This window comes from Ixodes scapularis, unplaced genomic scaffold (genome assembly GCF_016920785.2).
Source record: "Ixodes scapularis isolate PalLabHiFi unplaced genomic scaffold, ASM1692078v2 ptg000022l_1___fragment_2___debris__unscaffolded, whole genome shotgun sequence".
In the NCBI taxonomy this organism is placed as follows: domain Eukaryota; kingdom Metazoa; phylum Arthropoda; class Arachnida; order Ixodida; family Ixodidae; genus Ixodes; species Ixodes scapularis.
This window is the reverse complement of record NW_024609891.1, coordinates 51,216-66,102: the sequence shown is the minus strand read 5'-3', so window position 1 is coordinate 66,102 and position 14,887 is coordinate 51,216. Positions and strand designations below refer to the sequence as shown.

Here is a 14,887-nt window from a genome sequence, read left to right as displayed (position 1 = left end):
GAATCGGCGAGAAGAAATCACGGAGCCGCATACTTTTTCTAGCGCTCGAGACATGGGAACCGCGACTCGTAGCCGGTTGCCTGCGGGCCGCGTCCCAGCGAATCACGGGCCACATGCGGCCCGCGGGCCGAGTGTTTGAGACCCCTGCTCTAGGCTGTTGATGCTCAAGCCTTTCATCCGCGGCTTGCCGCCAGCTGATCCGGCTGCTCGACGGTGAGGAAGCGGCGAAAGTGACCTCTGAAGTAAATCTAAATCATTGTTCATCCAGTTATCCGGTGTTAAAGTGTGGAAGGTGTCCAACGTGTACTGAGGGCGGGAACTACGAGCGTTTTGCCTTGCTTTTGTAACCGAAACCAGAGCAGCGAAATAACTGCCTTGCGTACTCCAAAATGATGGAAGCAATAAGTCGTCAAAAACCCGTTTTTAGGGTTTCAAACCAAGTAAACAAGACAAATATAATTAAACTTGGTTGTCTGTATGCAGGAGGACTTATGTAACACAACAATACATTCTCTTTCCAAAACGAAAAAGAAAGTAAAACTCAGTACGCCGTATATAGCAGCAACTTCTTCGCTGCAAAACCTATGCTGGCAACGTAAGCGGTTTTAATATGGCCGCCCCCGCTTTGGCGCCCCCCCCCCCCCCCCCCCCCCCCCCCATAGAGATCCCCCGCCCCCCCCTTCGAACTTTAAAACTTAATCGCCCACTGTAAATAAATATATCGCAAACCACTCAAAAGGAAACTTTAGCAGCACTTTTTTAGTTGATATTTATCCTACAAGAATCAACGTAGTCAAGTAGCTCAATAAAAAAAAGTTCCGAGAATCGCTGAAATGATTAGAAGTCGCCTGAAAGCAGAAAACCGTGAACTTTGGAAGTAACGAATTTTCAAAGCTCATCGTATTCTACATTTTACTTCCACATTACCAAAAAATAAAACAAAAATCTCTAAATCATACAAAAATCTCTAAATCGTACGCAGCGTATAACGCCCTTTGAAGTGTGCATTATCTTGATTGTGATATTCATAAATGTATCTTACTCTCTCTTATCTACAAGCAATAGTGTATTTCATTTTATTCACTAAAGAACTCTTAGATTATTGGCCGCACTTCCTCCGACGCCCGTCGAAGGAGTGACATCTGTGTGCAAATCACTCCTCCGACGCCGGAAGTGACGTAACGGAAGTGACGTCACCTTGTTAATTATTAATAACTAATATAAATCATTACTACATACAGAATATAATGTGCCTTTGAAAATAAGTACAAATAAAAATAAACCCGTTCGATTTTAATGTAGCTTTACAGTAAAAGGTCACGTGACTAAACATTTTCGTCACAACATTTGTTTATTTACAACTTTTTAAACGCAGCCTGACAAAAGTTGTGAGTTATAAAAATAGTATTAATGCATATAAATACATTTTTATTGTCTTTGTGTCACGTGACGTTATTATTGTGGGCGTGGCTGCCGTGGCCCTAGCGCGTGCGTCGCGTGCGGTAGTGTGCTCCGAATCGGCTGTCCCTTGCATTGTACATTGCACGCTCCTCCAGCCCGGGCGCTCGTCCTGTGAAAAAAACGTCTCGCAGCTGATCTCGTGCCCGTAGCCTTCGTTACACTGCCAGCGAGCGGAACATAGCACAACGCTCAATGCTTTCTTGCACCAGCGTGACCGGCGGTAGTGACGGCCGGCCGAGTGCGCCCGCGCGCTTAGATGGGTGTTCGCTGTTGCAAAGATTATCGCACCTAATGAGTAGTTTTCAACGAGCCAACAGCTGAGTTACGTTAAGGTTCTCAGTTACAGGTGGTAACTGTGCGTAACCCAGCTGCAAAAAGGTTGAACGGATAGGAGCGACCCCCGGGACCTCCCGCGGAACCCCGGGAGGGAACGGGGGTGGGAAGGGGGTCGTTGCGGGTACGCCAGTTAGATTTGAAACTGCGTCCACTTGGATTCACTACTACTGAGATATGCCGGTTCCAGTTGGGAACCAATGGAGACCTAACTGGGAATCAACTTGAAGCAAAGAATTGTAACTGCAGATTTAACTCAATTTGTAATCATGCATATTAATTTTACATATTATGCATTTGTTCTTTGTGTTTGTTTTTATATAGAACCAGATTTAGTTTTTTCTTCTGAGGCTGATATTTGTGTAGGTGTTGACACTTGCGCCTTCGATCAAACCGAGCAGTACTGAAAAGGTGTGCCCACCATATGACACACTCACGGTTAAAGCTGACCGGACCACTCGGTCTTTTATGTTGCCTGGCCCTGTCACTGCAGTAGAATGCGTAGAGTGTTATCAGAGTAGAATGTGATACATGGTAATAAAACCCGAGACCCAGGAACACAGAAGGGGACGAATGTACGAATGTGATACTCGACTCATTCAGTAAGCGCTTCGCCCTCACCGTCCTGCAACTCTATTAAATAGCAGCGTATACTCTCTGTTGTGTCTACAAGCTGATCCTGGCTGCTGGTAGACGAGGACGAAGAGGAAGGGGGATACAAACGGAGCACGAGATGGAGCAGCTGGTTTTTCTGTACTGTCTGACATAGGCGTTCGTATTAAAAACACAATTGGTGCAGTCGACAGGACTCTAGGACTCCTCCTAGAGTCTGAACTTTCCCTAGAATCTGCTCTTGCCATCGCCTCTCAAGTTGAGCAAGCGATGAAGGAGGCCAAGCTCTTGACGGAAGAGGGATCCAGTTCACAAGTGGCAAAAATAAAAGCCAAAAATTCGAGGGCAAGTCCCAGCAAGTCGTCCGGCACTTGTTACAGATGTGGATCACCGCACCACATGGCGGACCATCCTAAGTGCTGGCAAAGAATGAAGCTTGCAGAAAATGCAACAAGAAGGGACACTTCGCCTCCGTTTGCAGGCAGGGAGTTTCACAAGCAAAATCCCATGTACGAAGAGTGGAACAAGCGCACGACCAAGTTCAGGTGCTAACTACCAGCGTTACCAAACAATCGGTTACGTGCGAGATACATCTGGCACATGTTCCCACCAAACGTTTAGTCGACACGAGTTCATCCGTTTCAATCCTGCCAAAAGACGTCTACCGAAGACACTTCCACTCTTACAAGTTGGAATGTTTGAGTACAACACTTCTGGACTACTCCAGAAAAGACATTCCCGTTCTGGGGAAATTCGACGCACCGGTGCCAAAGACGCAGCACCTGCACATTTCACGTCGTACGAACAGGCGTGGCTGTCATGGGCCTAAACGCCTTTTGTGCATTGGACATCCAACTAAACTTTGCTCCTCCCACCGGAGGACAGGCGGCAACGGTCTCCGCGAGAAACCTTCCAGAGATCACACAAGACTTCCCCCATCTGTTCTCCGAGGGATTAGGTCATGCGAAAGGATTTGTAAGGTAAAGACAAAAGATTCCGTCGCTCCTTTCCAACAAAAGCTACCAAGACTACCTTTCGCAGTGCGGGAGAAAGTTTCTGAGGAACTGGTGAAGCTGGAACACTCCGGGGTTATCGAGCGCATCGATGCTTCGGAGTGGGTGTCTCCCATCGTAGTGGCCCGCAAAAAGAATGGGCAGATCCGGCTCTGTGTAGGCCTATGCAAGCCGAACACTGCAATAGTTTTGGATTCCCACCCTCTACCGTGCCCCGACAAACTTTTTCATCAGCTTTCCGGTGCCCACATCTTCAGCAAGCTAGACCTCTCATTGGCATATCACCAGTTGGACCTGGCAGAGGAAAGCAGAGACCTAACGGCATTTGTGGCACATGAATGTCTCTTCAGGTTCACCAGAGTATGTTTCGGGCTGGCATCCGCCGCCCCTGCCTTTCAAAAATGATGGACTACATACTCTGAGGTACTCCAGGTACCATCGTCTACCTGGATGATGCACTTATTTTCGGGCGCACAAGAGAAGAGCATGATGCCCGCCTGAGGCAAGTTCTTTCACGCCTTCAAGATGCAGGCTTGAAACTAAACTAGCACAAATGTTTTTTTTTGCAGTCCAGCAGCTTCAATTCCTAGGACACGAGCTGACACCGCAGGGAATCAAGCAATGCGAAGATAATATTGAGGCTATCATGCAGGCTTCACCCCCCACAAACATAACATCACTACGATCATTACTCGGCCTGCTCGCATATTACGTCAAGTTTGTACCAAACTTTGCGACCATCGTGGAGCCTCTGGACGTGCTCCTGCGGAAGGATGTTCCCTTTTAATGGAAAAAGGCACAAAAAGAGGCATTCACTGCTGTGAAGGATCTGATACGAAACAGCAATCCACTGACTTTGACGTGGTGCTGCCCACCGTCGTCACAACGGATGCATCTAATTACGGATGAAGCGTGGTTCTGCAGCAAGTACATCTGGAAGGAATTCGAACGGTGTCGTTCGCATCGTGAAAACTTTCAAGCGTCGAACGCAACTACTCTGCAGGGGAGAAAGAGGCATTGGCGTGCCTTTGGGCCTGCGAGAAATGGCGCTTTTTTCTCTTCGGGCGCCATTTCACGCTCAAGACAGATCATCAGGCTCTCGTTACTTTGCTTTCTACACGAGGATCCGGTCGACAACCAATGAGGATAACCAGGTGGGCTATGAGACTCCTCAGGTACGACTACGAGGTACATTACCAGAAAGGAAACAAGAGTGTCGTAGCAGACGCACTGTCACGCCTGCCTACTCCGAATCCTTCGGATTGCAGCAAGTTTAGTGACGACAAGGAAGAATTCACTTGCCGGTACGCAATCTATGCACAATCGATCAAGAAGAAATCAAGAAAGAAACCAGGCAAGACCCTAATTTGCCTCGAGTAATCCAGTGTATCTGCACTGAATGGGGTCACGAGGAACAATGTGATAAAGTACTATCTACATACTACAAGTTGCGAGAAGAGCTTTCCTCCGTGGATGACTTACTACTACGTGGTGAAGTGTTGGTTCCACCTATTTGGCTACGGCATAGACTCATTGATCTAGCTCATGCGTCACGCCCTGGAATTGTGCAGACGAAGCAGCGTCTACACCAGCACTTCTGTTGGCCCAGAGTCGACATCGAAGTCGACACCTACATTAGAGACTGCAACACCTGTCAGACGAACGACAAGACAGCTGTGACGGCAGCGGCACCCCTACAACCAGTTCCATTCCTATCGGGTGCATGGAAACAAATAGGAATAGACATTGTCGGACCTTTTTACAAACTTCCATCGCAATTCAGATTTGCAGTCGCCCTAGTCGACTACTTCAGTAAGCGGCCAGAGGTAGCTCTTTGTAACCAAGTTACTGCTGAAGCTGTATGTGAATTCCTCATTAGAATCTTCAACCGAGAATGGTATCCGAAGGTGATTGTTTCTGATCATGGCCCATAGTTTGAATTCCGCATATTCCAGGAGTTCCTGAAGTCCAGAGGGATTTACCACCATCGGTCTCCGACATACCATCCACAAGCCAATGGTCAGGTTGAGCGCTTCAACCGAGTGCTTAAGCAGTACGTCCAAACTATCCTGCAGGAACAAGCCAACGTTCGTACAGGCCTTGAGTTTCCGGGTGTCTACCGAAGTACACCACATGCAGCGACGAAGCTCTCCCCCGCTGAGCTCATCCACGGACGTAAAATGCGTACCCGTATGGACATCGTGGGCTTCCCAAGTTTTGACGAGCCCGTTCACATCGAGATGCAGCAACTCCGCCAATGCATTGCTGATTACCAGAAGCACAGCAAGCAATACACAGATGATAGGCAAAGAGCCAAACCATTTACAGCGGGTGTAGGAGATTATGTCTGAGATTTTGACTGAAGGGAACACCATCGTTTGACCCCTCTGAAAGAATTCATGAAGCTGTGGGGCCAAGTACCTTCTCTGCTTATTCTTCCATCTCTTTTACCTTCTTCCCCCCATAGATTGGTTGATCCTTTCTTTTTACCTTCCCTCCACAATCTTTCATTTATTAATCATATTTCACACAAAGACCACCATCTCCTTCTCATTAAAATTTGCTGATGAAACCTTAAATTTTGTATGATTATTCAGAAAAAATTATGTATGAAAGGGCAAAGCCTGAGTCAGTCGAGCTGGAGTCCTATGCGAGGCTAGGGTAGCTTATGTGTCTGTGCAAGGGAATGATCGATTGAACTGGTGAGTATGGGATAGCTGGAGATGACTTCCTGAATGTAATTATTGTTTCAGAGGTTAGATGGTACTGAATTATGGCGATTATTAATTATTAAATGAACTCTCCAAGTGTAGGAACTATTAAACAGGCAAGAAATAAAAAGAAAGCATTATTCTAGTACATCGTTACTTATGCAACTTTACATTTTAACATTTGAAGTGTTCCTCCACCACAAAGTTTTATTATTATTACTGTTTTATATTGATTTAATCATTCAAATCTATACCACCATGTGTTTTCTTTTACATACACATTGTATGCTGGGTACAGATCTGTTTTGGCTGAAGCTAAGACGTGTTTTGTACACCATTTATTTGTACTAACCTTATAATTGGGAGGAAACATGTGCTTCATCACAATAGCAACATTGCTGAAGTAGAGGTTTCAAGGAACAAATACAATTAACTTGGAAGTCTGCTTGCCAGTGGAAGGACATTTTTCTATGACATCTGTGCAGTAAAAAGCCCACAAGCGTGCTTCTAATTAAAAACGCACGCTATCCAGAATAGCGCGACCCGCAAAAGCGGTTCTTCCTACGAAAATGTGCCTTGTGGAACAGTTTGAAACTCAGAAAAGAGCTTGTACCCTGGAAGGAGGGTTTCCCCCTTCTATTTGCTGTACGGCGGGAAAGCGGCGGACCAAGTAACTCGCAAGTGCGCTTCCCCTTGCACGTATTTTCCTTGTGGGAAAGCGCAGAACCAGCAAATGTACTTGTCAGTTGCAGTAAGATGGGAAAGCAGTAGACCTAACGTTCCATAAGCGTGCTTCTCCCTGAAACACCGAGTTTTGCAGGAAAGCAAAAAACCCGCAAGTGCGCTTCACCTTACGAAGTTGTGTACTGCGGAAAAGCGACCTAGAAATACTTCTTCATTATCTACATTTATTGCAAGAAATCCATGCGCGAATCTAATCCTCCGAAGAGCACTTATGGCAATAGGCCACATTGATTGACTGAACATGACTTTACAACTAACCAAATTACAGATTTCTCACTGGCGAAATTAAAAAAAGAAAAACTCATTGATTACATTTAAACTGTTTTCTCAAAATAATTTTTTGAGAGAAATATAATTTCTCTGAAAATAATAAATACACTAGAATATGCAAGATCAACCACAGACATATACTTTAGTCTGTCTGCCTGATTCTATACCTCTCTCTGCTGGTATTTGAGTTTGTATGCTTGTTCACGCACGCAGTTCTTTTGTTGACTCTACCCTTTCCCTTGTCTTGCTATACCTGAAGAACGAGCTGAAAAGTAGAGAGAGCGTTCAATCCTACAATTTACTTGTGCCTCGAAGAAGTCTTATATTTGCTCGTTATCCCCATATCAATATTACTTGATAATTATTTTACATGGAATGAAAATATAAATACACCTGAAAACAATAAAATAGTTGAGGTTCCAGTGGTAAAATTAATGTTTTTTTTTTAATATATCAAAATGTTTGATTTGAAACATCGGTATTCAAATCATACTTTGGGTAGTCATTTAATTACAGTAATTAAATTACTGTAATTTAATTACTTTTCTGGTAATTTGTAATTCATTACTTCCTGCTAAAGGGAGCTGCAATTGTACTTTATTTGCTTTTTAGCATCAGTAATTACAAACTTTGAGGCACAATTACAACTACTTTTGCAAGGATTTCCGGTGCCAACCGGAAATCCTTGCATCATCAACACTGATGATGACATCAGTGACGTCACTGATGACGTCACCGACATTAGCATTGTCATCATCACTGATGATGTCATCAGCAAAGTAATTTGTAATTGCAATGAATTATTTCTCAGGTAGTACTAATTGTAACTGTAGTTAAACTACTTTTGGAGCAAAGTAATTGTAATTAAATTACATTTTAAAAGTAATTTACCTGTATGATTAAAGTTGTGGTCTAAATCATGATTTCGATTTAAATCAACTTGATTTTTATCCTCCACCCTGTCGATATGTGTGTCAGTGCATGACCACTGCCAATCATTTCATTTGCAGCACGCGACATTGAGCCCTCAACTCTTTATACGAGGGCAATGGGGGATGGCCAAGGGATGAAGATGGGCTGAACAATTTTTTTCCAACATTTTGTTGATATACTATTAGATAACTTTGCATCCTGCAGGTGAAATTCGGTACGGTCTGCTTTTCTGGAATCGATCGGATGGACACTGAATCTATAAGTCGATTGAATCAGGATGTCCCATGCAGGAACCAAACTGTTTAATGTTTTTATAACTAACTTACTAATATTGTAATATTGCTGCTTTTATGCTTCAAGTGTGTAGATAAGTGAGTAGCACAAATGCTCAGAAAGAGTGGTAATGTCATGTTCTTTATATAGTTGATTATAGTGGAGACAAGAGCTTCTGGAAAAGTATTTGCGACTCTGTGTAGGTGTCAATCAGACAAAGGCAAACACTGCCTTGTACCGCAGAGACACAAGGAATTATCTTACACCACTTTTCTTTGCAAATAATGATTTGGCAGCGCTACAGCGATAGTAGATAGAGCTGGCAAAAAAGGGCTGTCATTTGTGGCCCTCGAATTAGGAGGGTCAGCAACAGGTTTATAATAATAATCATCTTTATTTTGGGTGTCATCAGTCTTTATCTTGGATGCCCCGTGGTGCACCAAAACAAACAATAAAACCAGCAAACAAAAAAAATCCTAAACACACTTATAAAGTTAACAAACAAATAAATGTAAGATTATCCAAATGGCGACGGTACATTGCAACAGATGCAGATATATAAAGGCGAGGTGGAGCGATGGCATCATATGACTGAATCCGAGAGACGTGAGGTATTGCACAGTGAGCACACATAAAAGCATACGAAATGTCTGGTTACACATGAAGGAACATGAAACAGTTCTGCTCTAGTTTGCCTGTAGTTGTTTAGAAAGGCATCGGTGGACATCTTTACAGACTCCTTCTTTAAATACGGTGGACATGCCTGCAAGAAGCAGTAACATCATTCCACATCGCATAGGCTGTAACTTTTTGCTATTACCCATGTGCAATAGGTGTTCGTTGCCCGTAGTAATTACTCTGCATGTGATGTGCAGGAATTTGTGGCTCCCGTGTCGACCAAGGCAATGAATTTGTGAGCCAAATATTAATGTCTTATTATTGTCACTCCCAATAAAAGGAATTTCCTTGCATCTTCTGGAAGTGGTACCTGGGCTCCGGATCATTTGTTTCCTGCAGTATGGCACCCAGGCCCAATCCCATGCCATTCAAGAAAGAAAATCGAGACGGCACGTGCAGTTGCCTGGTAGAAAACAGCTTTTCTACCAGGCAACTAGAACCCAGTTATCTGGTAGCTGTGATGCTTGGCCGAACAATGCAAACAAAGAAATTGTTAGCTATCTGGGCCAGCAGCCTCTGAAAAGCATTCATTTAAGGATTAGCAGGAAAATAAGAATAAAGTGTTGGTTTCAAACTTTTGGACATAAAAGGAATAGAATACTAACTCCAGACGACTACTACTTATTTCAACCAGCAACAAAATTCATCACTGTCATTGCTGGTTGAAGGAAGCAGTCCACTGTAGTTTCTTTCCATTCTTTGTGTTGGAAAGTTTTTGTATAATCTACTGATATGGCCATACATCCTTCGACAGTAAAACAAATTTTTTTGAAAATGCTGTAAGCAAATGCCTCCACAGCGCACTTCCAGCTTGTCGGAGTAATGAACCACGTCTCTGCAAACTGTGGTGTTCTCAATACAATGCTAGTATCAAGCTTAATACTTTGCGACAATGCTCTCGTGTTAAGCTTTTCCTTGTTGCACCAGTACACGCGGAGAAGCACTCGTGCGCTCGCTGTAAGTTTTCCCACATCGCACCGGTGCATGTGAAAAGCACCAGCTCTTTTTTGGTAACCTCTACGCTGCGGAGAAAAGCCAGTGCTCTCGCAGTTAGCTTTCTTTCGTTGCTCTGGTGCACGCAGAGAAGCACCGGGCATTATTTGAGGAGTGATCAGAAAGGAAAAAAGGGGCCCATGTGCGCTAGCTATTGTTGGGGCAGGATTGATATCAAATGCAGTGTGTTGACGTAACTACTAAGGTATAAGACAAATTGGCACCCCCCCAAATGTAAGTAAACAACATCAAACTCGATTTGTAATGCAGAACAGTTTATTCACATTATAACACAAAATTCCGATTCCCTCGAAGCACTTCAGACTCGGAAAGAATCATCGGACTGTGCAGCGCCTAGTTGTTGGTTTCTTCAGAGCCAATTTACACAAGTAGCAACTTGCTCAGTTTTCAAGGGGCCTTGTTTTTGGAGCCTTTTTGTTACCAGATGTGAGGCCCACAAACGTTTTGCTATAATTTCCCCAGCCTCTTAGAAAGACTATGTCGTCAGATTAACAAAACTTTGCTGGAAAAGTCGGAGAATTCTGAAGAGACAACATGGCGCGGTCAATAGGGCACCCTTGATGGTCCAGCCGTCCCACGAGCGGGTCCCTGGCATTGCCTCCTTGTGGTCCTGCTGGATCTTGGCCCTGGCCATCTTCTCCAGGATGCTCCGTACTTGCTGGCCCATGAACCCAGCGAGGACCTGCACACGGTACTTGACATTAGCACCAAAGCTGATTGTCAGCTGCAGTCACCTCACTCGTTCAAATTGTTAAAGATGTTGCCTTGAAGATTTCACAGAAAAGGTGCTGCGCCTTTAGCTTTACATACAAGGCACCTATGCCAAAACGTCTAACTGGGACCGGTTGGCATCTCGACTGGTTACAACTGGAACTAACTGGTCCCAAGTTGGAATTGGCTGTTATCAATAGGAGTGCAACTGGGACTAGCTGAGGGGTCAACTGGCTTGACTATGCCCAGATGGGGAACGGGTAGGGGTAACTGGGACCAGTTAAGGAGTTAACTGGTTGGAGGGATTCCCAGGGGAAGTTTCAATTGTTTTCCCATTCCCTGTTAGGGTTCACATGCCGTGTCCATTTCGACAAGATGGGGGTGTATTGATCTTTGCTAGTGAAGGAAAAAAAAACTTAAATATATAGATTTACAGAAATGGATAAACCTTTAATTACTAGGTATACATTTATGTACTTAAAAAAATATGTCAAATTTTAATGTACATATCCTTTTATAAATTGCAATATAATTAGTGGCATAAAAAATATTTACTTAAATCAACATTTATGTACCTGTATAAAAATGTATTAAACATTGAAGCAAAGACCTACTCCCTTTTTTTTTAAATCGGACCCAGCAGGCCGTTGTGACACGCATGCGGATTAGTTTTGCGCGTTGTCGACAGATGGCACATGTGACGCAGTGAAAAACCACCAATCATGATTTTTAACGATGATGAAGTTGAGGCTGAAGGTACAGAATATTGCAGTTGAGAAAGCTAGTAAATACAAGTACCTAGGAGTATGGATATGTGATGGTGCAGAATATCTCAGTGAGCATGAAAAGTATATAATAGGTAAGGGCAACAGAAATGCAGCTGTAATGAAAAATAGAGCACTTTGAAATTACAACAGGTATGAGGTGGTGAGAGAGATTTGGAAAGGGGTCATGGTGCCTGGCTTGACTTTTGGAAATGCAGTGCTATGCGTGAAATCCGAAGTGCATGCGAGACTAGAAACAAAACAGTGCAGAGTAGGTAGGCTGGCTTTGGGGACACATTGCAAAACACCAAACCAGGGAGCTAGTACAAGGAGACATGGGATGGGCGTCATTTGAGAGCAGGGAAGCGGTGAGCAAGATAGAATTTGAGGATTGGTTGAGGCAAATGGATGGGTGGCAATGTGCACAAAAGGTTTTCAGCTATTTATACATGAGGAGTATAGATACAAACTGGAGACAGTGCACTAGGGAGTTAGGAGGACAGTTTTTAAGGCTATAGTGGACTTAGGAAGAGCAGGTGTCAGTTAAGGTCACAGAAAGAGATTGGTGGCTAGAGAGAATGCAGACAAAGACGGCTCTGGAAAGCTATAAATTAAACAAAACAGTTATTGCCAAAGGAAGCATTTATGACCATTCTAGGGGAAGCTCATTGTTGTTTGAGGCGAGGACGGGTGAACTGCAAACCAGAACACACAGAGCGAAGTACCAGGAAATGGATACAGTGTGCACTGCTTGTGGAGAGGAGGACGAGACGGCTGAGCACTTGATACAAAGAGAACATAGATTTAATAAAGTCATTGGGTTTTAGAAACAGCGAAGGAACAGTGGATTTCAAGACAGTAGAGATTACCAAGCAAATATTAAGTGAATGGTGGCAGAAGGCGAGAGAAAACTAGGTATTTTCTTGTTAACTGATGGCAAGGGTGTTTTATAGCCTCACTTTCTTTGCAGTGCGGAGTGAATATAGCTTTCACCTTTAAATATTCTAAGCTTAAATGGTAAAACAGAATGGCTAGGTGGCGTAAGTGGTCGGTAGAGAAGGGAAACCATCGCCAAAGTTGGTGTATTGATAAACGTGTCGTTATGAAAATGTCAAAACCATATCTGCGCTTCTTGCGACCCAACGGTGAACTTCGAGGGCAGAAAGATGCAGTTCAACGACCGGAGGGCAGCCAGGGAGAAACCAGACGGAAGAGAAAACAGCCGCGGAGAGCACAATGGTAAAAATGGCGGAAAGTCTACCCGAACTGGCAGCTGTTGTGACACAAGCAATTGGAATTGTTTGATTGTAAGGTGGGAGCGCAACCGCATCCTATCAGGACTTCACCTGCGCAACGCGGAAACACGGGTGAGCACCTTTCTTCACGCGATGGAGAGAAGCTAGGGACGTCGTCACGGATGCTGACAGACGCCAGCAGCTAATACTCGCTCTGAAAGGGCGATTCAATCGTCGCAATTAGCTAACAAGGCAACTGAAGCGGTCCTTAGAGCTACGCTGTGCTTCCTTCAATCCGGAAACGTGAACGTCACCGAACCTATTTATTTTCATTCTCGGTTTTTGACAATAAAGACTGGTCAACCTTCCAAGTTGTGCCGTGTTTCGCTGCTGGAGTTGGCACCGTTCTGTCAACCAGTTGAATCGAACCAGTAATTTAGCTCGCCACGTGCGCAGGTCAATTTTCAGCTCCCCTTTTTACGGTGAGCCTTGCAATCGTAGCCGCCTTATATTCGCGCTCTTTAGTGCAGCGACATAACGCACGTGTGCATACCTTGTTGCCGATCCGGTTTGGGTGGACGCCGTCGCGGTGGATCCACTGGTGCCACTCGTCAGCAAGCCCGTCAAGGAACGTGAACCCTTCCCTGCGACACAACTCTCGCAGCAGCGAGTTCACCTCTCGGTAACGGTCATTCGAAGCCTCGATCTCTGCAGCGTGACTACGCTGCCATTCCAATGAGCAGAACCTATTCTCCCGTCTCGGAAGAACGGCAGAAAAGGCGATCTGCATCACTGGATTGCGTTCACAGATCTCGGCAGCTAGACGACGATATTTGTCGATGTAGACGCTGGCACTAATATGGGAATTATTAGTGCCAACGTGTAGGGTGACAACATCAAAATCGGGTAGCTTCTCAGACACCTGGGAAAACAAGTGCTCGATTCTAATACCACTAAACGGCGCAACCTCAACAGCCAACCGACTATTCAATGGCAAGTACTTCACCATCGAATCGCCGGCTACCAAAACTCGAGGCACGTTGGGGGTGCGATCAAAGCTAAAATACAAAGAGTAGCACTAGATACGGAAAAATGTATTGCTAAAAAGAACAAGATAATGCTAAACAAAACGCTTCAAAGAGTGCGAAAAATCAGTCAAAATAGCTTGCGTGACCGGAGCCGACAGCAGCGCGGCCAGGACCCGACCACAGAAGACTACAGCGGCAGACGCACATGGTCGGCCACATGTCATAACAAAGGCAACATCCGGGGCCGGGGATGATACGTTACTTCCGGCGTCGAAGGAGTGATTTCCACACAGGCGTCTTTCCTCCGACGCGACTACGTCACTTCCGGCGTCGGAGGAACGATTTGCACACAGGTCCCACTCCTCCGACGCCCGTCGGAGGAAGCACTTCCTAGATGGCCTTTAAAAAATAAGCCCACCATCGGCATTAGCTCTTTTTAGCATATTTAAAGGCTTAAAACTCAAATGTATGAAACGCAACGCAAGAAAAAAAAAATTAACAAAAAGTGAAAGCCTTTTTATCTTTTTTTCTTAGTACTCATACATGATGAAGACACAAACTTCGCTTAATGTGAAAGGCAGTCAAAGGTTCTACACGTAGTATTATTTTAAAAGCGATACTAAACATAGTAACTAAAAAAAAAAAAAAATCACAGTGCTTTGCAGAGACATGTTTAGGTCACAGTGCTTTGCGGAGGCATGTTTGGGGATTTTTACAAAAATTAAAACGACTAATAATAAATTGTACTTATAACCTTTTACCTATTTGCATATATGTATATCACAATATAAAATATAGACAATTTCTTTTGAACACCTTGAGACTGAGTAATTAAAATATGCCACACATGACAATCGTCAAAACATCGTCGTTCTCCTTTGCTTCTTTGAAATTTGTTTTCTAAGATACTAAACATGTCACGACATTAAAATAAAAAGGATTGTTCTTCAAATATGCGCCACAAAATATAAATATTGGAAGCCTGAATCCAAATGAGACCGCCCAAATATATATTAAAAAAAAAAATCTAAAAGACCCACCCCAACAATATGTTTGATTTCATATGAAACCACCCTCCATTTGTTGTCCCCATCAGAGTAGTTTTAA

The 14,887-nt window shown here is 44.1% G+C and overlaps 1 protein-coding gene across 1 annotated transcript; it reads right to left on the bottom strand.

Annotated features, from left to right (window-relative positions):
* Positions 1–8,754: 8,754 nt before the first annotated feature.
* On the bottom strand, positions 8,755–14,424 carry LOC115309559. The gene is made up of 2 exons (XM_040218740.3): positions 13,306–14,424; positions 8,755–10,724 (listed from the first exon to the last, which is right to left on the bottom strand). Exons 1-2 carry the CDS (start codon positions 13,759–13,761, stop codon positions 10,518–10,520), a joined length of 663 nt encoding a protein of 220 aa, XP_040074674.1. The 5' UTR covers positions 13,762–14,424; the 3' UTR covers positions 8,755–10,517.
* Between the last annotated feature and the right edge of the window lie 463 nt (positions 14,425–14,887).